This window comes from Ascidia mentula, chromosome 6 (assembly GCF_947561715.1).
Source record: "Ascidia mentula chromosome 6, kaAscMent1.1, whole genome shotgun sequence".
NCBI lineage: Eukaryota > Metazoa > Chordata > Ascidiacea > Phlebobranchia > Ascidiidae > Ascidia > Ascidia mentula.
The window spans coordinates 13,302,806-13,329,222 of record NC_138571.1 but is presented as its reverse complement, the minus strand read 5'-3'; the positions used below and the strand labels follow the sequence as shown (position 1 = coordinate 13,329,222).

The following is a 26,417-nucleotide window of genomic DNA, read 5'->3' as shown; positions in this document are numbered from 1 at the left end:
AGACTAATATAAACATACCAATAAATGGAACAGCACTGGAATAAACCTCATATTCGCGTCCAGGTGATGGAGTTTCGTTGTCCACCTGTCATTACAATAGGCGAAAACAGTGGCGTTGTAGGCTACGTTGTTACACCGAAATTTTGGTAGTTACTAAATATTTTGTGCGTTGAAAGGCGTGAAATCTTCTTGTTTGAAACACAAGTCGAAATACCAATAAGACAAGTTGTAATTTTCCTGCCAATCTGCCAATCATCTACATATCGTGATTAATTGTAAGATTTGTGTTTTTTTCACGAGTAGGCCTATATGGACTTGCGTGTTTAGTTTTCCTTAGTTTTCGCCTCTCATCGTGCTCATTTGTTTATGTTAAAATAGCCTACAGATTATTAATTGTATGGCGCGTTGCTGGACGTTTTCACATAGGCTACAAAATAAAAGGTCAACCATCCTGGCGAAAACTAAAAACATCCTCCGAATTTGTGACACAAATCCGATACCAAAAAGCAGCGTGATTATTTTGTAGTCCATGTCGATGGTAACCCTCGTTTAGTTAAAACATTTTAACATATATTTTCATCACCGCAAAGAAGATCATGTTTTGAGCCGAATTGAAATCCATGACCACAATGCCGTCTATATTTATAACACACGACTTATCATCCAAAAACTCTAACGACTAAAATTTAAGTTACCAAATTGATTAAAAGTGTTGTCAACTTAACCATCAAATTACTTTCACACAAAGGCATTTACAAACAATTAGGCTGCAAAACAACCGATGTAAATCAACAGTCATCACAAAACACAACCTATGTTAAATAGCATTGGACAAATTATACGTTCTTAGGGCATGCTTTAGCCTGATATACACAGGGTCGTGAGTTCAAACCTCACCGGAAGCTTGATTTTTCAGACCTCGCTCCAATTGTCGGGTAGCTTGTCTGCAATACCTTTGGTTGCGAAGCCTGTGTACCTTATAATCAAAACACGAAAGCTGAGATCGCCAAATATAAAGGGCCTATGCGCAGTTGGACGATCCTGCCTTGCAAGGAGCAATGCGAAAGCATGGTAATACTTTAACATTCAACAAGCGTTTGATTTTGGTTGGTTGATACAACGTTTCACGATTAGGTTAGGTTTAGAAGACGAGCGTTGGTTACGTTAGTCTGACGCTGATTTTTGGTTGGTTTATATATAACGTCTATAGTTAAAACGTTGTATCAACGTTATTATTTGGAAAACATTCAACCATTAAAAATTTTTGGTTCGATTTACGTTGATAAAAAAACTTGAATAAAGATCACAATCTCGTGTATGATTATTGCCACTAGGTTGCAGTAAAGAGTCTTTACGCTGTCACTACGGTTCAGAGAGGTATCTGCTAAGGCGGGTGTTTGGCAGCTTTGGTCAAGCGCCCGGCCCGTGTACCAAGAAGAAAACCTGATCGGTATTCGTTTCCAATATATCCTGGGTTCAAATCCCGGTGTGCGTCAAAAAGATGTATCTTATAATTTATTTAATTATTCTGCGCGCACGACCTTGTTATTACGTTGCACAACGGTTGGGTATACAGTCTGTCGCAATCCATCATCACAGTACTCATGCCATATTTTTTTTTCTTATTAACAGATTTTAACCTTTGACACATATCCTTGTGTTCGTGAAGATCTGCATGATTGCGGGTACCTTTTATGCCCGGGACACTTTACTTAACTGAAGCTTTTGTTTGAAATAGTCGACATGAAACGATTTGCTCTTGCCCACCTTGCAGTCGGAGTACATGAATCGCCATATTCTTATAAAAACGGCATGTATTTTACTCAATGTTTTACAATCTGAGGTAAAAGTCTAGGGTTTATCCTGGCAGCGAATCGCAGTGCTGCATCAACGCTGTTGTTTGCCTTAATAAGGCAATTTGTGATAATTGGCCTGAAATGACACGTAACTTTAATGATAAACACCAAAAACATTTTTTTCGAATTCCAAACTCTTAATTGATTATCTTTCAAAAGAAGATACCAAAACGGTGTTCACCCCATGAACTTACGTCATAAAGTTGTCTGGGTAACCTGCGGGTTTTTGGCTTGCCCAATGGCATGCGCTGACTATAAGTGATATGGAAGACGGAACGTTTCGTCCAAGATATATGTTCTGAAGGTTTGCATCAGAATTGCCACTATTTAGCTTTTAGCTGCGAATCGAACAACCGTAATCTTATATTCGAGTTACCCCTGAAGAAAGAATTTGTGAAAAGTGTAAACCTGCAACTGTGTGGATCTGTAACACGGTTTTTGTTTCAACACTGTTTACGCCGTATGATGTCCAACATTGTGTGCGTGTTCTGCTTCACTATGTATATAGAGTAAGGCGTTACTTCTACCATATATTTCTCTGCACGACAAACAAGAGGAGTCGCAAATTTAAAAATATTTGTTTATTGGGAGGTCGCCAAATGATGCCTAAAAACTTTCGTTGTGATGTGAGATGATTGTTTCAAATAGGTTAACATTTCATTTGAACCAAAGCAGCTTCAAGATGCCCAACACGAAATCTCGCTTAATCTACTATTGCCAACTGATGTTTTTAAATAGGTGCAAGTTTAGCCGTACGTGCAAACTGAATATACAAAAAGTTATGCACCGGTAAAAAATCGCTGCAGGGTGAACCATTTACCAGTTTAAAAAACACTGTACTGACACACTTAAGCAGGTAATATACTAAAACTATTATCTAACGAGTTACTCATTTTTGACATTATAGATAAAAACAATAGCGTGTGTGGACGTGGTGAAATGTAGCTTTTAACCAAGATTTGCAAGAAAAAAATAATCACACAAAGGCAGCAAGGATTTGTGGACAATGCTGCATATCCTTTATATTTCATCCAAAAGAACATCCGAGGTGGGAGCCGTAACCACAGGCTGCAATATCTGTGGTGGCTCAAAGACACGAAGCAAGTCCTCTGCAATACAAATACAAGTGTACAAGTCCCTTTTTTCCAACAATTGCTTTTAATATGTTGTGGCTAAATTAATTTATCAGACAAATCGTCTCATGCCCAACTTCTGTTAAACACTTTTTCGACATGACTAGTAGCAGTTAAAAGCCTAATTTTACCGAGGTACAGAAAATAAAACAGGAAAGATTAATTTCACACCAAAAACAGGCACCAAACCCATAAGATGGTAACACAGCGGTTTGTCTAGGATAGAAGCCAATAAAATCATGTTTTTTCTTTACCACAGCCCATGATGGTGAACACAACATTGTTCAAAACTTTTTTTATTGTTATGTTTGGTAAAGACAGGGCTGTATGTTTGTAATTTCTCTGTCGGGCCATCCTCACTTTATATTATAGGCTATTTGCATCAAAATTTTGAACTTACCATCAATTGGAGTTGCACCTGCCCAAACTTCCTGCTTCAAACATTGAACTAAGTTCCCATTTATCATGTACCACAATCGCCGAGCTTCCTCTTGTTGCACCTACAGATACATAGTGATAAAAAGGCGTGAACAGAACAGTCAACAGGATTGAAAGAACACAAGAAGTTACTTTATTGCCATGTGATTTTACATAAGTTGATATAAAATCTATATTTAAGCACAATATTCGGAACAAAACAGGTCGAAAAAATTACAGCCAAATGCACAATTGCTGGCCAAGCCGTTTTGAATTTGGTCAAATTTAAGGAATTTGGTAGGAAAATGGCTGGCACAGGTTACTTTAAATGTTTCTAGAACCAGCAGAAGATAATTAGGGAAAATACTAATACACTGCGACACAGATTTGTCGGCATACTTGATCCACATTTAAAGTGCATATGACACGTAAAAATCAAACATGTTAATAATTAAACTAAGAGATGTTCATAACTTTAGAACATTTTTGGCGAAAAAAGTAGCTTGATACGTCGACTGGTTTCTGAGATACAGCTGATCAAAGTCGCACTTTTGCCAATGAGAACGAAATCGTAGGAAAGCGAGATATTGTTGCGTGACGTCATAGAAGGCGCTTCGGTCGTGCGCGAATAATTTTTTACTTGCATCGATTTTTTTATTGCGTGTCGAACATCTTGAGAAAATTTGTCGTGCGTGTGGGATAGCAAAAATGTTGTATCTGGTAACTAACGCATGCGAACGGCCAGACTTATTTCGATTACAGGATTTTTGTACTCACATCACGTTAAAATAACGACAAACCAATTAAAAACCCTGCATGTTGCTATGTCTCTTTTAAGGTCCGATTGAACGAAGAATGGCACTTGTTTCATAACAATGCAACATGGTTGGTAACAATGCCACGTATTCTGTAATAATGCCTTATATTTGGAAACATCGGTTAGTTTTGGGTATAATGTGCTTATTCGCTGAACGTTAAAGTAAGTGCTGACAGGTTTTTGCATGGATTTTGTCCGAAAATTTATTGCGGTTGCGTTTATTTAGCCATCTAAACAGACCAATTTATTTTGGGTGGGGATCCCAAACGATGATGCCATTAAGTTTTCAACACTACGTAACCGTTTAGTTAAATGCTGTTGTTTGATAGTGACTCGAAATACAAATTTCTTCCCAAATAATTGTCTGCGGTTTGAAATTAAACGACTTATACTGGCAACAACGTCTTCGAGCCACTTATGCCACCAGGCAAAATCTACGGCAAAAAATTGATAACTACATGTTAAATAGGAAAATCGTTGGCGTCGAATCTTCGAAAAAAGAAAACTAGTAAGATCGATGTGAATGTTGCAAGACTGGCGTGACCGATTTGTTAGGTTTAATTAAGTTATTATAGTAATTCAATTTATGGACATTTGTAGATAACAACAGCGTTTGTCTGTTCGTGGTACTGTATACCGGTAACTTAACATTTATTCACGTCGTCCGTGTAGAACAGTGGCGTCGCGTGTCGGCATAAATCGACACCCTGCCTTTGCGTAGGAATGGAAAACATTGTAAAACTGGTTTAAGCATAATATTGCATTAAACAGGGGACAAAAAGTGAACAAGTGCAATAAACGGATTTTGATGTTAATTTAAGCTGAAGACAGATGGCCGCCGACCTATTATGTCTTATTTAGTTGTGTAATAATAAAACAGTTACTGGGACAGGGTGTTCTTGTTGTTACAGCATTTATGATCGCTAACGTGATACATGGACTCTTGGAAACACGACAGAGACAAACCGTTAGTTTAGCATTGTCGTTTTGTCCACTCACAATTATGTCGGTTCTGTTATACCCTATGGTCTTCCGTTAATTAGGGACAAATAAGCCTTTGATTCGTGACGTCACAATGACAAATTTTTGTGTGATGCAAAACCCTGTCCTGACCTTTAAGGTAAAGTAATCTGTGGATTCTCCTCTGTTTGAAACTATTCGATATCTGCAAAAACAGGCGCCTTCTCCTATCTAAACAATGCATTTTTTCCACGCATGCGCCTTATGTGATGTCCTTTTCTCCTCAGCGCAAAAGGTTTACGATTTTTGGTCGCCGTTACTTTTTCTGCAGTTTTCTACGAGCCGTAAAACTTTGGATATATGTTTTTTGTAGATGTACCTTTAGTTTTACGCAAAGTTGTCATGGCCGTGTCATATGCACTTTAAGCCTGTGCAAAACGTGTGAACAAAGTAACCATACACCTAGCTGTTATTTTTGGTTATATATTTGAATTTAAATACGAGGCGTATATGTGGATCAAGTATTCGCCCATTTCTGTGACCCGGTGTTAATATTTTCCGAAAATTAGGTTAATGTTCATTTAGAGAAACTATCGACTGCTGTCAGTATAGTGTACATTTTATGCGATTTTGAACACCTACTGGTGAAATTTTTTAGTGTTTCGTTTAGAAAACCAATATGTGTTGGGCATTCGTTAATATTTTTTGTAATGAAGGCAGTGATGTATCAGTTGGCAAACGCCATAAGTCGAAAAAGCGCACGGATCATCCGTTGTGTTCATCCAACCGTTTACTTGTTTGTTCGTTTTCTTTGCTGGTTCGTGTTTACTGTCTGTCAGAAAGTTTTAGCAATGAAAAAAAGATTTCCTCAAAAGTCGTCAACGCAAGATACGTGGTTTCTATCAAAGGAGCGACACGGCTTCCAACCGCACCGATATATAGGGTCAAATATCCGGTTGCTGTTTGACATTAGGGACCATTGGCATGTTTCCACATACATGTAAATTTTCGACACCATATTTCTTGGAATCGTTTGACATAGTACGTGGCGTCAGACAAGGTGACCCACTCTGCTTAACTTTGTTCATGGTCTGTAAGAATAAAAATCAACCCTATTTGCAGACGATACTATTGTTTTTACAAAAGGTTTGGATACTGATTTCTCAAAAATCTTTCAAATTCTATAGGACTTTGGTGAAATGACTGATTGCAAAGTGAATATGGAAAAGTTCTCTGCCTATTTCGTATGCCCGAATATCTGAAACCATGCAATATAAACCTTTTCAACATACTGGACCTTAATGGGCTTCGGACTTATGGTGGCAATAAAAGGATCTGGAAATAATTGAATTGAACTTTCTCCCTTCCCTGAAAAAGCCAACATAGTTATGAACCTTTGGGCGACCAGAGGTATAACCCTTATCGGGAAGATAACGACAGCCCTAATGGGAAAGAAATAAAAGCGTTACCATATCTTAAATTTTGGATGGGCGGGGCAGGTATGACAGATAATGAGAATCATGTGTTGCCTCTTAATTTGAAGCGCTGTTATCCAAACCTTTTAACGAAACATAACCAATCTCTTTTTTTTCTGCACCAAAACAGATTTAAGGTGCTCTTAAATTCGTCGGTTGTTCCATAGCAAAATATTGAAGACTCTTATTTCTTTGAAAACCTTACATTGTGACAAAAGTATTGCGATATCAATTCTCAGCCAAAAACCCAACCACATGCGCAGCAGCCCCCATTGCTTGACAAAATTATAAAAAAGCGCAGTAAACCATTTTTTTAGAAAATTTTAACGAAGAGGAAGTATTTGCTCTTGTTGACCTATTGGTATATTCGTTACAGAGTTTGGTTTTGAGCCAAACACAACATTTTTCGTCAAGTTTCTGAAGCTTGTAGCAAGTCTACATGAGGAGTGGGACGCAGTTCCTTCGCAAACTAGAAAAGCCAACATTCGTCTCAAGAAATATCTTACAACACTGTGGGTACACAAAGAACTTGTATACTTGGTTACAGAATGGTAATACAAATCCAGCCAAAGCATAAGGTTTATGGGACTCCTTATTAGCGGATAGGTTACCCTGAAGGCTAATCTCCAAACAAAAGCTGCAGTGGAGAGGAAACTAATAAGCTCACAATTTAAACCGAACCCCATGGCTATCATGACCAACAAACAATTACCAACAATTATGCGTATTTCAATCGACAAGAACTATTAAATTGAACATCGGTGGTCAAAATAAAACAACTGAATATCTTATGAAAACATGTTTAAGCTGCTTGTCGTAGACCAAGAAATTTGTATTTTTGCGCCATTGTGTGTGTGGTTTAGCAAAGGTATCGGGCGATAATTTTGGGGATATGGAAAACCCTTCCCACTTTTAGGAAACAGGGTGATCACTCCTTTAGATTGTGAACAGATATTCTACCAGATTAAATTTCCGTTCTCTTGATATTGGTCAATATTGGCACCTATTGCAAGAACGCTGAGCAGAATTGTTTTAATGGGAAGTTTTTCACATGCCGACATTACGCCATTATGCTGATTCGCGAAAAGCGGGTCCTGTTCAATGGACGATTTGAAGGTCATCCGGCACCTTAATTTCAAATTTGTTATTTGCATGTTGTAGAGCATTAAATTTCCGTTCTCTTGATATTGGTCAATATTGGCACCTATTACAAGAACGCCGAGCAGAATTCTTTGTATTGGGAAAGTTTTTCGCATGGCGACATTATGCTGAATCGCAAAAACCAGGCGATTTTTTTAATTCGCGGCTTTTGTGATTGATACCGCTGCGGAAAATTTTGTTTAAATGTTTTTTGAGGTTTGAACTGCTTGCTCATCCCTGTAATTTGATTCTAATCGAAAAGAAACCAATTTTTGAGTAAATGCCTGTTGTACCTTGTAAAATGTGGCAAATTTGCAAACTTATTCTGCCAGAATTCTGCCAGAATGAGGGTGATGTTTTCTTTGCTGGTTCGTGGGGCTTGACTAATATCCTGACTGCCTGACTCGCCTGACTTGCCTGACTTCAGCACCAGTGTTTCCAAAAAAAATTCAGGAAAAATAGCCATGCAATCTGTGCTTGCAATTGCCTGACTTTCGTGATTGTGCGTTGCAATTGTCTGACTTTCGTGATTGTGTGTTGCAATTGCCTGACTTTCGTGAATGTGTGTTGGAATTGCCTGACTTTCGTGAATGCGTATTGGAATTGCCTGACTTCTGTGTGTTGGAATTGCCTGACTTTCTTGAATGTGTGTTGGAATTGCCTGACTTCTGTGTGTTGGAATTGCCTGACTTTCTTGAATGTGTGTTGGAATTGCCTGACTTTCTTGAATGTGTGTTGGAATTGCCTGACTTTCGTGAATGCGTATTGGAATTGCCTGACTTCTGTGTTTTGGAATTGCCTGACTTTCTTGAATGTGTGTTGGAATTGCCTGACTTTCGTGAATGCGTATTGGAATTGCCTGACTTCTGTGTTTTGGAATTGCCTGACTTTCGTGATTGTGTTTTGGAATTGCCTGACTTTCGTGATTGTGTTTTGGAATTGCCTGACTTTCATGATTGTGTGTTGGATTCGCAGAACATTCTCATCTTCAGACTTTCTATAGGTCTTTCAAGGGTCTAAGTAACAGCGCAAATACTCCCAATCACACAAAAGCTGCGCAATTCCTGCGCCCATACTAAAACAAAAGTCATGCATTTAAAATACAAACATATGCAAGTCAGGCAATTGCAACGCACATTCACGAAAACCAGGCAATTGCAACACATAATCACGAAAGTCAGGCAATCAGGCAACTTTTCCTAAAAATAGTTTTGGAAACACTGCTGTTGAAGTCAGGCAAGTCAGGCGAGTCAGGCAGTCAGGATTTTAGTCAAACCGTGGTTCGTGTTCTTGTCTGTCAGAAAGTTTTGGCAATGAGAAAAGTATGGACGTTGGACATTAACAGGAAAAGCAAGAACTTAATGTGAGATGTCTCGCGTAAGGCACAATTAAAATGTGAGTAAGATGAAACATTTTCTTTGTAAATCGCAAACAAATTAGTTTGTATAGATGCCAGATTGGAAAATATGTCGTGCGCGGAGGATTTATCCTCCGCGCAGAATTTTCAAAATCGGTCAAAAATCCGCGCAATTTTCGTGATTTTACTAGCAATCCGCGCAAAAATTATTAATCCGCGCACAAATCGCTCCAAGTCTTGCAACACTGATGACTTTTCCCCAAGACCCCAACTGTTCTGTGCCAATGTTCTGTTTGAAGGCTTTTGGATATGCTTCACTGACCTGAGCGTTGATTTTTTTCTCTCCTTCTCTCGAAAATCACGAACAACGAAAAAAGGACAAGGTCGAGCGGGGTGAATGCAATATTTGCCATCTGTATTTTATAATGGCGAAATTACGCACATTCGTCAAATTTGGAAATCCATTTGATCTTTTTTTGGAAAAACATGCGTTTTTGAATTCTTGGGCCGAGTTTTCTGCGCGCATATATAGGAGGTTACAGTCAACCTTACTTAATGTAGTTTGGGGATTAGCCTATGTTTCAAACTCACTTTGCCGTAATGTTTGATCACATTAAGACGGTAGATTGCGACCCAAGCTAAGAGCCATTTTCTAAAATTGATGTTTCTACAACTCGGTTTCTTGAGTTTTCCTTCTTTTCTAAAACGTTCACCAAAGTTTCTTTCGGTGATGGAAGATCGTTTAATGCTGCCTTATTTAACGAAAGATATTTTATCCGCGCCATATAGGTACATCGACCCCGAGCTATACGCGAAAATTGGTCAGGAATTTTGCTTGGTTTTTCATGTTATGTATGCAAAAACAGGCACTGAAGCAGTTGTCGAGTCATTCTACGAGTAATGGAAAAAAGTTTTGAAGTTCTCAAAAACAGAACAATCGTTGATTGGTCTATGCCCCATGCAATCCAGTGTGACGAGGCGTTATACGAGATGGCCAAACTTTATGTTAAAGGCAGCAAGAAACATGGGATGGCACTCATCCCCGTATCGAAAGGTCGTCGGAGTAAACATAGGCATGGCGCTGCTTCTAAAGTGGTTACACGACAAAAAAATTAGGAACCAAAGTTTCCCTTTCTTGCATAAATTTTCGTGATGGCAACTGGCAAGTTACAAATCAAGCGTAAATAAAGTTAAAACGTTTTGAAACACTTGTTTTTGCTTCACAGTTGTTTGTGGCAAATGGTTTTGTTAGGTTAAATGCGTTGTAGCTCCGTGCCAGAAAGAAGAACACCAATTAAACATTAATAAGTTCCTGGAGAAAAAAAGGTGGGACCACGGGATTCCAACTCGCAACCCTCCAGACTAGCTTTCGCCACCCGTGGCAACTACGCCAAGTCATTGTACCAGACAGCCGCTTAAAAAGCGGATATAATCATCTGTGAAAAGTGCAATTTTATTCAAGTAAACGCTAATAACATTAAAGTATTATGAATCGGTTCTTAAAAATACATTATTCCAGTGTTTTTTGTCAAAGGGAAAATAGGCTTGTTACTAAAGGCACAGTGCACTAAACAACAAAAAAATCTACTACAATCCGCGCAAAAAAATCGCTAGTCCGCGCACAATCCGCGCAATCACCACCAACAGAAAAAAATCCTCCGCGCAGTTTGCAAACTTTCCAATCTGGTATAGATGGAGGTTTCTTTCGCCGTTTTTCTGCTATTTTCATGACATGTATAGAAACTTTGTTTCTATAAAGAATGTGTAACATTGAACACAATTAGGATTTTTCCTAAGGTTTATGTTTGGTAGTAGAAAGTTGTTGAAGCTTAATCGTTTTTTATATGTTCACGTGTTGGTTAATTTGTTGGCGTGGATGCCAAATTTGAAAAAGTGGAATATTCTTTCCAATCTGCCAAACCGCTTATGGTTTATTTGTTTCAAAAAACTTTTTCATCAAAAGTCATCATCAGTTTCTGTTACTGTTGGGTGTGTTTCGCTAGAATGCCCTAGATCAGTGGTTTTTAAATTTCTTCAGTCGCGCCCCCCATACGTAGTCTATTAAATCTTGCTCACCCTATTTGGAAATTTCCAATGCAAACTGCTTTTAATTTATTTTTCACATCATGCATTAATGAGAGGGATGGGGCTGTTTTTTTTTCAATAAAAAAACAAAACAGGAACAGTTGTTTAATGCAAGGTTTAGTGAATGACAATGTATGTCGCATGTTGGCTGCACAGTTGAGTTTGTATTGTTCTTTTGTCTTCGCATTCACACCAGATTGCAAAGTTTGATTTATAAGCGGAGAATTTTTTCGGCGATCGTTAGTTGCATGGATGATCGCAATGTTTTTTCGTATTTTAATACATTAACTAATTAATATTGCGCTTACTATCAGTAAATTTTCATGACATTTTTTCCAATTCGCATTCACACGTGTAAAACAACTACAGCCTGAAACTACCAAGTCAATATTATGACTATTAGCCCGTCACAGTTACCATTGTAAATTAATTGAATTTAAGAGCACTTGTAGTTGCTTTTACCGACAAACGGCCAAAGCTTAATTCTATCGTAAGGTTTCTGACCATAGATGTACGAGTACCAAACATAGATAGATCACTGATATGTATATACTAAGTAATACTGAGTTTGTCGTTGTCGAACAAGACAACCTTATGATGAGCAGAATGCAGGGTTATTGCATAATTTTATGTTTGTGCTTACTCGTAATTTGCATAGATACCTTTTTTGTGATATTTATATTACCGCATGACTGTGACTTGGGCCCAGTCACTTTAAACAATACATATTAAACTGTGGGGGCTCCACAAAAAGTGTGGATACCGTAATTGTGAAGTACGCGCAACAAAATAATTGTGGGGTTCCAGTCATAGGCGTCGATTCTCATTTCCCAGAGAAGACCAGCCTAACTTGCAAAATACACAGGTTATGCTGCCTTCCTGCAATGGCCACCATTATCTCGCATTGCATGATAGTCAAATGCTAGCTTTTTGTTCCACTGTGTCCTGCAATTGTGTAATTGTCATGAATTGGAACGGTGTATTCATTAAATGATGTACTGAATCCTCAGATTGCCGAATTTATTTGCCGATTTATTTGACGAAGATTCAGTCGAATAATTTGTTTTGATTTTGCCAAAACCAAACTTTCCGCTTGAGAAAAACGTTTTGCTATACCCAGTGGCAGATCTAGAAAAAAAATGAGGGGGGTGTCCGAGTTTGGTCACGCCAATTTCACGTTTGGCTTAGGCTACAATACGCCAATAATCTTGTTTGGTTTGCTAAACTACGCCAATAATCTCGTTTGGCTTAGGCTAAAATAGGTATCTGGCGGTGAAAAAAAACACCTTTAGCGCTAGACTATTTCCGTCTTCGTTGCGTGTAATTAGATTCAGGACAATATACAAATCGCAAGATGTTTGTCGCGAGCGAGGCTTATCTGGAGAATGTCCTGATTGGAAATGTCATTAGTTTATCTCCTTGTTCCTGTAGTATCATTGTTTTGTGACAATGGGGGATTCTTCGTCTGTAGATTATTACGTCACATTTTATGGAGAACGCAATAAAATGCTGCAGCACTTGCCGCAAAATAATTTAGTTTGTCCAGTAAAGTTTAATCGAAACCGAAACAATATAGCAACATGCATCAGTCAAAGCTGTTCAGGTATTTCTCTGGTGAAGCAGCCTCTACAGCGAATTTTTGGCAAAGTTGTGTCAACCATCAGGTTATGCGGTACGCAGTGTTTTCCTCCTCATGGCCACCGTAACGACGGACGTTTTAGATATTCTGGACGCTTCCAGTAACAACTGCTGTAATCTTCGCAGATAGTCTTTAATCTGTACGATGGGGCAGGAACGTTTAAGTGGCCTTGCACATAATTTCCGCGCTCGTGGATAAAATCGGCAAAAATAGTTGTTCAAAACCATTTTTCATGTAATTTATGTTTAATCGAAAACCGGCTGCACTGATGAGACCTTTTAGGTCGAAACAGTGGCCATCTGTCTGCAGCTTATATACGATTACAAACTAGTCTGAAACTAACAAGGAATCAACAGCACCTTATGATCGTTCAGTGATGTAACAATAAAACTGTTAAGAAAACAGATTATTTTTTTGATGTAACTCTTATCATGGTCGCTGAAGACATATCTTTTAAAAAAGGTCAGTAGTGTTCATTGAAGTAATATTGTTTTGCCCACGCCACGGAAACTAACAACAACAGCATCCAAGAAAACCCAAAAAAACAAATAGGTTTTTAAACAATCTGGCAGTAACATAAAACGATATTTAGCCAAACCGACTTTAGACGATTCGATACATCACTTAAAAGCACTATGCCGGTAAACTGACTCAGCACTCGCAAGATAAGTCCTATATAGATACATCGGAGAACTTATATAGCTAGCCTGAGCAATGCTTTAACTTGGCCTAACCTGGAGTCATGTGTTTGTCATTGTGTTTCCGTTAAATAAAAATTAGTGGGGTGTTTAGGTGTCAGAACACGCCCTTTAACATTCTGGCATGACTATATTTTGAGACGTGTGGAAGTGTGGTCAGTTTGCTGCTAAGCAGGAACGAGTCCTGCAGGTGAAGTATTCGAATCAGATGCTTTGCAGGCTCACTACATTCACATGGTGATGACTGCATTTTAAACAATTATTTGTTATAACGGTCAATAACCCGTCAGCAACAAGAATTTGAAAACCACTGACTTATAGACTGTTGTTCATTTATGCTACAGCTGCTATAAGCACTGGCAGAGAGTGCAGGGGTGCCGTGTACCCCCGGCTTTTTTTCTAAATTTTGCAACACATTCGCATCGAGTCTTTTCGGCTCTGTTCGGTTTGAACCACAGTAAAAATGAAGGCACATACCTCTAATTACACTCATACAGGTGCTTCACATGAATTAAATTAGCATTAGTGTAATTGACTACTGAGTTCGTCGCAAAGGCATTTATTTAAAACCATGTTTGGTAAATTTTTCCGATCGGCAATTATTTACATCGCTGGCTTAAACACTTGTTAACATGAAAGATACTATAACCTTTATGATATAGCGTGCAAAGGAGCTTCTGAAGTTAGCACTTTGTACTCGCTCAACCTGGTTGATATGCAAAACTCTATGCCAATGGCTATAAAAGTTATAATTCTGCTGAAACAACGATGAATATTTAGTTGAAAGTGGCAAAGATGAAAAACAATCCCAAACGCATGTGAAATATAGCCTAATACTCATTAAGTGTACTGTCTGTACTGTACAGATGCAGTCAAATTGTTTCATTACAATAGGGTCCGGTTTGCATTTTTCGTTAAAACTTAGACAAACACACATTAAGCAACTTTAAAGTTATGTGTTTTAACAGACCAAAGTTGATTGATGTATTGCACAAACTACTGCAATGTGCTATTTCTTTTTGAGCTGGATTGCATGGTTAATATAAAAAAAATGTAGCTGCAAATAACAGCATTCATAATAAGAAGCAACAAGGCTCAGATTGAAGTCAGCAGATTTATTTGCCAGAAAATGATTTTTCCAAGAATTAGATAATTTTTATTGCATTTCGATTTTACCTTTTACTAATTATATCCCATTTTCAGTCGCATTCATTGCTTCTGGCACACTCGTTTGTGTTTCAGGTTTTTACGATCATGTGTGAGCGTGTTATTTCCTTATCTCCGCTATCACCTACTGTAGGTTCGTTACTACACTGTAGTTCACAGTGTGAGCTTGAGGTGATAGCATAAAGAAAAGACTCTCAGTTGCAAGGGTGATTTTTGTGTGCATTTTATTGCTTTTATTGTTACTATTACGTAATTTTTGCAGAAACTGACGATGCTTACATAAGCGAAATCGATTTTTTTTACAAATAAATCTGCTGACTTCAATCTGAGCCGTGTTGCTTCATGATATATGCAAACCAAAGTAATTTGCTGTCGCAGATAATAAAACAATGCCTAACCGAGGGCTAGATTCCTCTACAGCTACTAAGCAAGTCATACATTAATAATAAGCATTCCCAAACCGGACATCTGCCTAACATTTTTTCTAGATCCGTCACTAAATTATAGGTATTTTTGTCATTCTGGAGTACAGAAATATTTTTCTTTTTACAGATCACAAATTACCAACTAAGACCTGTGACTGACCACAACAAAAGCATGTCACTGGAATTCTAAGCCATTTTGGATATGTTGTAAGTTATATGAGTTTAAGTGCACTATGTTGGGGGTTGACCACCAGAATTTGTCGGGCTAATAATAAGTTGCTTTGAGATTGTTTTTTAATAATTAGTGTATATATGTGTTTGTTTAGATGTACCAGCTTGTAAAGCAATGGGATAATATAAGTTCAGTTTAGCCTTGTATTAGATTCTTAGAAAAAAATCCTTGCACTCAACCATAGGCGCGGACTTTAAAAATTTTTCGGGTTCACCAAATTATACGACGTCATGTTATGACGTCATAAAATGCAAAATATCTTTCTTGGTGTTAGATAGGGTGGGACGTGATACTATGTTAAGGCTTGTAGTTTACGAACTTCACGCAACGCAAAGCCTTTTCCAAATGAACGCATGTTTATCTGCGGTAACGCCGCATTGAATATTAAACAAAGGGCCTTTTTCAAATGACAAAGAGAAACTCCAATACAACAGCGATATTTGTCAGTTTGAACAAGGTTCTGTCCAAGACCCATTAAAACCGCTGTTGCAAACTGTGTTTACTGCCTATGTTGAGCGTGAGGACTTACTTCGAGCATAATGCTTATTATTGCGTACAAAGTGGTAAACATTACGCTATAGGCAGTGCCACCAAGTAACCTGTGGTATGGCGGCAAATTGGGCCTCATGGTATTATATTTGGCGAAGCAAGCAATAAACATCTCGTTGTTACTGCAACGATCATGCCTTTTAAAGGCCAGGGACTCTAAACTCTAAACTGAGGTTCACCTAGGAACACTCTGCCTAAACTAAACGCTACCTATTGCAGCATACGTTGCATTACCTGCTGTCCAGAAACTCGTTGCTTTGGGAAAGTGATAACCGCCTAAATCTAAAAATGCATGAGGAACGTTGGTCAGATACTCGGGTATGCGGCATACCCGACATTTTCGTCTAGGTATGCGTGGCATACCCGTGTTCGGCGCCTATGCACTCAACCATTGTACTCTAAAAATCAAGGTTCAGAACTGCTGTTCTACTAACAGAAACTAGCAGTTTTGGAGCAAATAACTGCAAATTTATATCTTACTTCCAGACTTTCATTTCAACATAGCATGAATTTTCAATGCTATACACCTTCTTTTACGCAGTACAAAAGGAGCTTAGAAGCGACCATGTAGTGGTAAGTCATTCAATACTTCTTGTTTTATGTAACCACTTGTTTAGATTAATACCAAATAGCAGTTTTTTTGGGAAAAAACATATTTTGTTTCAAACAACATTTCTGCTTGGCCAATATTCTGTTACAGACCACAGATGGTTACCACTATATTCACTTGATTGTAGACCGCCCTCCATTGTAAGCCCAAATAAATGCCCAAGGCAAAGTTAGGTGCCAAACAACAAAACTATCATTTAAAATTGTCAGATATGATGATAACTGTGTGTGATAAAACATGTTGGCACGGAAGAGCGAGTTTAACATGAATGTCATTAAAACATAGAGCTGTACAAGTAAAAAATTAATCCACTTAAACAGTAGGTTTATAAAGTTCATGAGTCACTGCATACAATCGAATAAATATGACATTTTCTTTTCGATAAAATACGCACAGTCACCATTTTGGAAACAAACTGCAAGCATAGGATAATATTTATATGAGCGTTATGACCTTTTTTGTGTATTTTAGTTTAATACAATAAAAAATCAGTCTTTACAATAGTGCCATTATCGTAAAAGTACATCTCTGTGTCACAAAACTGATACAGCTTAAACAGGAACGAGTCCTGCAGGTGAAGTATTCGAATCAGATGCTTTGCAGGTTCACTACATTCACATGGCGATGACTGCATTTTAAACAATTATTTGTTATAACGGTCAATAACCCGTCAGCAACAAGAATTTGAAAACCACTGACTTATAGACTGTTGTTCATTTATGCTACAGCTGCTATAAGCACTGGGAGAGAGTGCAGGGGTGCAGAGTACCCCCGGCTTTTTTTCTAAATTTTGCAACACATTCGCATCGAGTCTTTTCGGCTCTGTTCGGTTTAAACCACAGTAAAAATGAAGGCACATACCTCAAATTACACTCATACAGGTGCTTCACATGAATTAAATTAGCATCTGTGTAATTGACTACTGAGTTCGTTGCAAAGGCATTTATTTAAAACCACGTTTGGTAGATTTTTCCGATCGGCAATTATTTACATCGCTGGCTTAAACACTTGTTAACATGAAAGATACTATAACCTTTATGATATAGCGTGCAAAGGAGCTTCTGAAGTTAGCATTTTGTACTCGCTCAACCTGGTTGATATGCAAAACTCTATGCCAATGGCTATAAAAGTTATAATTCCGCTGAAACAACGATGAATATTTAGTTCAAGGCCGAGTGGCAAAGATGAAAAACAATCCCAACAGCATGTGAAATATAGCCTAATTCTCATTAGGTGTACAGATACAGTCAAATTGTTTCATTACAATAGGGTACGGTTTGCATTTTTTGTTAAAACTTAGACAAACACGTATTAACATAAGCAACTTAAAGTTATTAGTTTTTACAGACCAAAGTTGATTGATGTATTGCACAAACTACTGCAATGTGCTATTTCTTTTTAAGCTGGATTGCATGGTAAATATATAAAAAAAAAAGTAGCTGCAAATAACAGCATTAATAATAAGCATTCCCAAACCGGACACCCGCCTAACATTTTTTCTAGATCCGTCACTAAATTATAGGTATTTTTGTCATTCTGGAGTACAGAAATATTTTTCTTTTTACAGATCACAAATTACCAACTAAGACCTGTGACTGACCACAACAAAAGCATGTCACTGGAATTCTAAGCCATTTTGGATATGTTGTAAGTTATATGAGTTTAAGTGCACTATGTTGGGGGTTGACCACCAGAATTTGTCGGGCTAATAATAAGTTGCTTTGAGATTGTTTTTTAATAATTAGTGTATATATGTGTTTGTTTAGATGTACCAGTTTGTAAAGCAATGGGATAATATAAGTTCAGTTTAGCCTTATATTAGATTCTTAGAAAAAAATCCTTGCACTCAACCATAGGCGCGGACTTTAAAAATTTTTCGGGTTCACCAAATTATACGACGTCATGTTATGACGTCATAAAATGCAAAATATCTTTCTTGGTGTTAGATAGGGTGGGACGTGATACTATGTTAAGGCTTGTAGTTTACGAACTTCACGCAACGCAAAGCCCTTTTCCAAATGAACGCATGTTTATGTGCGGTAACGCCGCATTGAATATTAAACAAAGGGCCTTTTTCAAATGACAAAGAGAAACTCCAATACAACAGCGATATTTGTCAGTTTGAACAAGGTTCTGTCCAAGACCCATTAAAACCGCTGTTGCAAACTGTGTTTACTGCCTATGTTGAGCGTGAGGACTTACTTCGAGCATAATGCTTATTATTGCATACAAAGTGGTAAACATTACGCTATAGGCAGTGCCACCAAGTAACCTGTGGTATGGCGGCAAATTGGGCCTCGTGGTATTATATTTGGCGAAGCAAGCAATAAACATCTCGTTGTTACTGCAACGATCATGCCTTTTAAAGGCCAGGGACTCTAAACTCTAAACTGAGGTTCACCTAGGAACTCACTGCTTAAACTAAACGCTACCTATTGCAGCATACGTTGCATTACCTGCTGTCCAGAAACTCGTTGCTTTGGGAAAGTGATAACCGCCTAAATCTAAAAATGCATGACGAACGTTGGTCAGATACTCGGGTATGCGGCATACCCGACATTTTCGTCTAGGTATGCATGGCATACCCGTGTTCGGCGCCTATGCACTCAACCATTCTACTCTAAAAATCAAGGTTCAGAACTGCTGTTCTACTAACAGAAACTAGCAGTTTTGGAGCAAATAACTGCAAATTTATATCTTACTTCCAGACTCATTTCAACATAGCATGATTTTTCAATGCTATACACCTTCTTTTACGCAGTACAAAAGGAGCTCAGAAGCGACCATGTAGTGGTAAGTCATTCAATACTTATTGTTTTATGTAACCACTTGTTTAGATTAATACCAAATAGCAGTTTTTTTGGGAAAAAACATATTTTGTTTCAAACAACATTTCTGCTTGGCCAATATTCTGTTACAGACCACAGATGGTTACCACTATATTCACTTGATTGTAGACCGCCCTCCATTGTAAGCCCAAATAAATGCCCAAGGCAAAGTTAGGTGCCAAACAACAAAACTATCATTTAAAATTGTCAGATATGATGATAACTGTGTGTGATAAAACATATTGGCACGGAAGAGCGAGTTTAACATGAATGTCATTAAAACATAGAGCTGTACAAGTAAAAAAATTAATCCACTTAAACAGTAGGTTTATAAAGTTCATGAGTCACTGCATACAATCGAATAAATATGACATTTTCTTTTCAATAAAATACGCACCGTCACCATTTTGGAAACAAACTGTAAGCATAGGATAATATTTATATGAGCGTTATGACCTTTTTTGTGTATTTTAGTTTGATAAAATAAAAAATCAGTCTTTACAATAATGGCTATAAAAGTTATAATTCCGCTGAAACAAAGATGAATATTTAGTTCAAGGCCGAGTGGCAAAGATGAAAAACAATCCCAACAGCATGTGAAATATAGCCTAATTCTCATTAGGTGTACAGATACAGTCAAATTGTTTCATTACAATAGGGTACGGTTTGCATTTTTTGTTAAAACTTAGACAAACACGTATTAACATAAGCAACTTAAAGTTATTAGTTTTTACAGACCAAAGTTGATTGATATATTGCACAAACTACTGCAATGTGCTATTTCTTTTTAAGCTGGATTGCATGGTAAATATAAAAAAAAATGTAGCTGCAAATAACCTCATTAATAATAAGCATTCCCAAACCGGACACCCGCCTAACATTTTTTCTAGATCCGTCACTAAATTATAGGTATTTTTGTCATTCTGGAGTACAGAAATATTTTTCTTTTTACAGATCACAAATTATCAACTAAGACCTGTGACTGACCACAACAAAAGCATGTCACTGGAATTCTAAGCCATTTTGGATATGTTGTAAGTTATATGAGTTTAAGTGCACTATGTTGGGGGTTGACCACCAGAATTTGTCGGGCTAATAATAAGTTGCTTTGAGATTGTTTTTTAATAATTAGTGTATATATGTGTTTGTTTAGATGTACCAGTTTGTAAAGCAATGACATAATATAAGTTCAGTTTAGCCTTATATTAGATTCTTAGAAAAAAATCCTTGCACTCAACCATAGGCGCCAACTTTAAAAATTTTTCGGGTTCACCAAATTATATGACGTCATGTTATGACGTCATAAAATGCAAAATATCTTTCTTGGCGTTAGATAGGGTGGGACGTGATACTATGTTAAGGCTTGTAGTTTACGAACTTCACGCAACGCAAAGCCCTTTTCCAAATGAACGCATGTTTATGTGCGGCAACGCCGCATTGAATATTAAACAAAGGGCCTTTTTCAAATGACAAAGAGAAACTCCAATACAACAGCGATATTTGTCAGTTTGAACAAGGTTCTGTCCAAGACCCATTAAAACCGCTGTTGCAAACTGTGTTTACTGCCTATGTTGAGCGTGAGGACTTACTTCGAGCATAATGCTTATTATTGCATACAAAGTGGTAAACATTACGCTATAGGCAGTGCCACCAAGTAACGTGTGGTATGGCGGCAAATTGGGCCTTGTGGTATTGTATTTGGCGAAGCAAGCAATAAACATCTCGTTGTTACTGCAACGATCATGCCTTTTAAAGGCCAGGGACTCTAAACTCTAAACTGAGGTTCACCTAGGAACACACTGCCTAAACTAAACGCTACCTATTGCAGCATACGTTGCATTACCTGCTGTCCAGAAACTCGTTGCTTTGGGAAAGTGATAACCGCCTAAATCTAAAAATGCATGAGGAACGTTGGTCAGATACTCGGGTATGCGACATACCCGACATTTTCGTCTAGGTATGCGCGGCATACCCGTGTTCGGCGCCTATGCACTCAACCATTGTACTCTAAAAATCAAGGTTCAGAACTGCTGTTCTACTAACAGAAACTAGCAGTTTTGGAGCAAATAACTGCAAATTTATATCTTACTTCCAGACTTTCATTTCAACATAGCATGAATTTTCAATGCTATACACCTTCTTTTACGCAGTACAAAAGGAGCTTAGAAGCGACCATGTAGTGGTAAGTCATTCAATACTTCTTGTTTTATGTAACCACTTGTTTAGATTAATACCAAATAGCAGTTTTTTTTGGAAAAAACGTATTTTGTTTCAAACAACATTTCTGCTTGGCCAATATTCTGTTACAGACCACAGATGGTTACCACTATATTCACTTGATTGTAGACCGCCCTCCATTGTAAGCCCAAATAAATGCCCAAGGCAAAGTTAGGTGCCAAACAACAAAACTATCATTTAAAATTGTCAGATATGATGATAACTGTGTGTGATAAAACATATTGGCACGGAAGAGCGAGTTTAACATGAATGTCATTAAAACATAGAGCTGTACAAGTAAAAAATTAATCCACTTAAACAGTAGGTTTATAAAGTTCATGAGTCACTGCATACAATCGAATAAATATGACATTTTCTTTTCGATAAAATACGCACAGTCACCATTTTGGAAACAAACTGTAAGCATAGGATAATATTTATATGAGCGTTATGACCTTTTTTGTGTATTTTAGTTTAATAAAATAAAAAATCAGTCTTTACAATAGTGCCATTATCGTAAAAGTACATCTCTGTGTCACAAAACTGATACAGCTTAAACAGGAACGAGTCCTGCAGGTGAAGTATTCGAATCAGATGCTTTGCAGGTTCACTACATTCACATGGCGATGACTGCATTTTAAACAATTATTTGTTATAACGGTCAATAACCCGTCAGCAACAAGAATTTGAAAACCACTGACTTATAGACTGTTGTTCATTTATGCTACAGCTGCTATAAGCACTGGGAGAGAGTGCAGGGGTGCAGAGTACCCCCGGCTTTTTTTCTAAATTTTGCAACACATTCGCATCGAGTCTTTTCGGCTCTGTTCGGTTTAAACCACAGTAAAAATGAAGGCACATACCTCAAATTACACTCATACAGGTGCTTCACATGAATTAAATTAGCATCTGTGTAATTGACTGCCGAGTTCGTCGCAAAGGCATTTATTTGAAACCACGTTTGTTAGATTTTTCCGATCGGCGATTATTTACATCGCTGGCTTAAACACTTGTTAACATGAAAGATACTATAACCTTTATGATATAGCGTGCAAAGGAGCTTCTGAAGTTAGCATTTTGTACTCGCTCAACCTGGTTGATATGCAAAACTCTATGCCAATGGCTATAAAAGTTATAATTCCGCTGAAACAACGATGAATATTTAGTTCAAGGCCGAGTGGCAAAGATGAAAAACAATCCCAACAGCATGTGAAATATAGCCTAATTCTCATTAGGTGTACAGATACAGTCAAATTGTTTCATTACAATAGGGTACGGTTTGCATTTTTGTTAAAACTTAGACAAACACACATTAACATAAGCAACTTTAAAGTTATTAGTTTTTACAGACCGAAGTTGATTGATGTATTGCACAAACTACTGCAATGTGCTATTTCTTTTTAAGCTGGATTGCATGGTAAATACATAAAAAAAAATGTAGCTGCAAATAACAGCGTTAATAATAAGCATTCCCAAACCGGACACCCGCCTAACATTTTTTCTAGATCCGTCACTAAATTATAGGTATTTTTGTCATTCTGGAGTACAGAAATATTTTTCTTTTTACAGATCACAAATTACCAACTAAGACCTGAGACTGACCACAACAAAAGCATGTCACTGGAATTCTAAGCCATTTTGGATATGTTGTAAGTTACATGAGTTTAAGTGCACTATGTTGGGGGTTGACCACCAGAATTTGTCGGGCTAATAATAAGTTGCTTTGAGATTGTTTTTTAATAATTAGTGTATATATGTGTTTGTTTAGATGTACCAGTTTGTAAAGCAATGAGATAATATAAGTTCAGTTTAGCCTTGTATTAGATTCTTAGAAAAAAATCCTTGCATTAAAAAAAAAAGCATAATTTAAAAAAATGTAAAAAATACAATGCTACATTTACTGCTTGATGACCCCCACATAAAACCAGTATTGAGCACAGGATGTGTTATGAAATAAGAGATTGAACTTAGTGGACTGTTTTAAGCATGCAATGTTTTCAACACACAATGTGCCAAATTTGTCATTCATGCTCTTGGTTGTGTACCCATGCACAGACACAATATTATTTTCATGTTTTAGTGAAATTTAAAGTTGATGTTTAATCTATTTAGTTTTGTACTCACAGTGTTTCCAGGACCCTCCACAATCACTTCAATCAATTCCCCATCTTCTTTCACACCTTTCGCTGACTCCTAAACAACAACAATTGTAATACAGTATCTGCTAGTAAAGTCTTGAGTCTATGTGCTTTAATTTGAAACTTACAACTTTTATCACAACTTGTATTGAGTTGGAATTCAAGAGGTACAACATTGTGAAAGTAAATTTTCTGCAGTCAGAAATTTTGTGTGTGCACACCATAACTGCTCTTAATGTTGTGAGTTTTCTTGGCTAGTTAATTGAATATCTGCCTATATGTTAGTATCAGAGCTGCATTGATCTTTTTTAAGTGTAAAATACCTTCTGATACCAAATTATATATTTTGCATAGGACCTTACTAAACACTACCATTTGCAGTAATTTTAAAAACAATTGTTAAGTAACATATATATATACAACTTTTTCAAATTATATTGGTTTTGCCTCTTTCTGCGTGTGAAGGTGCTTTTTAAACAACTTTTACTACTTTATGGCTATTTAAATGCACAAGTGCAATGTTTTTTATTTGATACTCTTACCTGTGAACTTTTACAACAACATGGCATATACTTCATAATTGCCATTGCAATCTGAATCATGTATCTTTTTAATGTGCTAAAGAGTATCTTCAAAGACATGCTTTGCTTTTCTTTTAAACTGTATATTCAGTCTAAATGCACGTTTTATTTATCTTGGTACTTGGATTTTGTTTACAAAATAAGCCTTGTTCACTTGTATACTTCTCCCAGGTTCTTCCATATACGTTGATCTCTTCCGCCACCTGGCGGTTTCACTTTTTCTCATTGCGTCTATATAATATCCTCCCTAGTTGGGCCAAAAATTTTTTTGTGATTTTGCTCTAAAAAGAGAAATTTTTGCAATTACGAGTTTTTTTGAGGTGTTTTGGCTGCCCATTCCCGTTTCAATTTTTGTATTGCTTTTCATGATAATACAGTATCTACATGATATGCGACTTTTTGAAAGTTAAGTTTAGGCCTACTGGAGTAAGATAAACAGAGCCCACTACGTGAACCGTGTTGTGCACATGCGCAAAGTAAAAATCGTTGATGTATTGTTTACAGTATTATTAGGAAAAGGTAGTTCAGTGCTAATCATAGCCATATATACCCATTCGTTTTACAACGCATTTAAGTTGTGTATAGCATGAAAATATGCTAAACATGAAAAATCGTGTGTCTGTTTCAAAAAATATTACCAAAGATCGCAAGAAACAATCGTGACTACTTTGTCCGCATATAATAGCTCTAAAAAACAATGCATTTTTAAATTCACTTTGCGAAAGTTTCAGTCACAGTTGCGCAATTGCGTCATTCACCTATTTGTGGCGACTTTTGCTGCTTTCATGTCTTTTGTCGCAATCTTGGGCCTGACAGCATAAGTTTGTATACTCCTCAATGCTTCACAACTTGCGCTGCTTGTTCAACTTCAAACTAACGAACAGGCCTAAACAACAGACCTTTAATCTTTGTACCAGACAGAATCCAAACATTGGTATTTATTCTGACTGTATGAGGTTGACAGAAGCGGGGCGAGTTGGGACTGGCAGCTGTTTACCCAACGAAACTTTATTGTGGGTGACTGGTACGCGCGGATGGCTTTAACCTGTCAATAATTCCCAGGCTGGAGGTATTCTGTGTCCGGTTATGGACATTACGTTAAAGTTTATGAAAATATTGCTCTGGATTTGCGGTGAAAATACATAGCAATCATTTATTTTTATAAATTATGTTCCAGGAGCAATTGTTCGACTGTTTTAAACGAAAAATAAACAACCCCAAGAAAACCAGCCAAACCAGTACGAATGAAAATTGCTCTTCGTTATATTTACCTGAAGTGATGTTTTACAATTCAGTGTACTATTGTACAACGAAGCAAATTTACGTTTTTTTGACACAAATTTACCACTTAACGTGACCACACTTCATTCTAAGTTTGCCAGACTTAACCTTGGGTGGGTTTTGTTCCGGTTAAATAGTATTTTAGTTGGCTTCGAGAGGTAAGTATGGATACAATATGACATTGATCGTGTAAACCACGATTTCCTGCATGGACGTTATCTTACACGTTATTGATGAAGCATTGCAGTCCAGCTGGATCAGCCACTTCCTCCAAGAAAATCAAGCTCCCGGTGGTACAGATCTCCTACGTATATTTGAAGGTTGTCTGGCAAGTTGTGCGCTTGCGTATCGGGGACCTTTAGTTATAATATACCCCGTGAAACCACTGCGTGGGCTGAGTTCAAACCTCACCGGGAGCTTGATTTTTCAAATCTCGATCCGACTTGTCAGGAAAAAGTGGCTGATCCAGCTAGGCTGTGACGCTTGCAAACCTAATGATCGCCAAGTAAGGACCTGCGCAGTGGGGCGATCATGCCATTGCATGAAACATTGCTGCGTTGTCGTTATTGATGAAGTCGGTAAAGCTTCAAATTATGGGGTGTTATACTCCCGACTTGTTACTTTACACACTACAACTTTTATAATTCGGAAAAGTAGTTGTGCGACGTTTGAGGTTGGTGAAAGTATTTTTACTAATGCACTCCACTTGGGTGTAGCTTTTTGGCTAAGTCCCCATTTGGCTGCACCCTCTAACTGCATAGATTTGTCTCACAATGGCACTGTAGAGTTATTGCCATGTAATTTAGAAGCTC

The 26,417-nt window shown here is 37.5% G+C and overlaps 1 protein-coding gene and 1 long non-coding RNA gene across 4 annotated transcripts; one reads left to right on the top strand and one right to left on the bottom strand.

Moving 5' to 3' along the window:
- Positions 1–2,463: 2,463 nt before the first annotated feature.
- Positions 2,464–24,398, bottom strand: LOC145905339 (uncharacterized). Its single transcript, XM_082992513.1, has 4 exons — positions 24,286–24,398; positions 23,730–23,798; positions 3,390–3,489; positions 2,464–2,965 (listed from the first exon to the last, which is right to left on the bottom strand). Exons 1-4 carry the CDS (start codon positions 24,382–24,384, stop codon positions 2,877–2,879), a joined length of 357 nt encoding a protein of 118 aa, XP_082848639.1. The 5' UTR covers positions 24,385–24,398; the 3' UTR covers positions 2,464–2,876.
- Positions 9,058–24,712, top strand: LOC145905340 (uncharacterized). Of its 3 annotated transcripts, none has more exons than XR_014402730.1 (9): positions 9,058–9,193; positions 15,297–15,376; positions 16,437–16,523; positions 18,128–18,207; positions 19,269–19,353; positions 20,343–20,422; positions 21,484–21,570; positions 23,175–23,254; positions 23,732–24,712. It is a non-coding gene; the product is annotated as an uncharacterized LOC145905340 (long non-coding RNA). The 3 variants fall into 3 exon arrangements; XR_014402731.1 differs by lacking the exon at positions 9,058–9,193 and adding an exon at positions 10,833–14,950; XR_014402729.1 differs by lacking the exon at positions 9,058–9,193 and having other exon boundaries at positions 10,833–15,376.
- Positions 24,713–26,417: the final 1,705 nt, after the last annotated feature.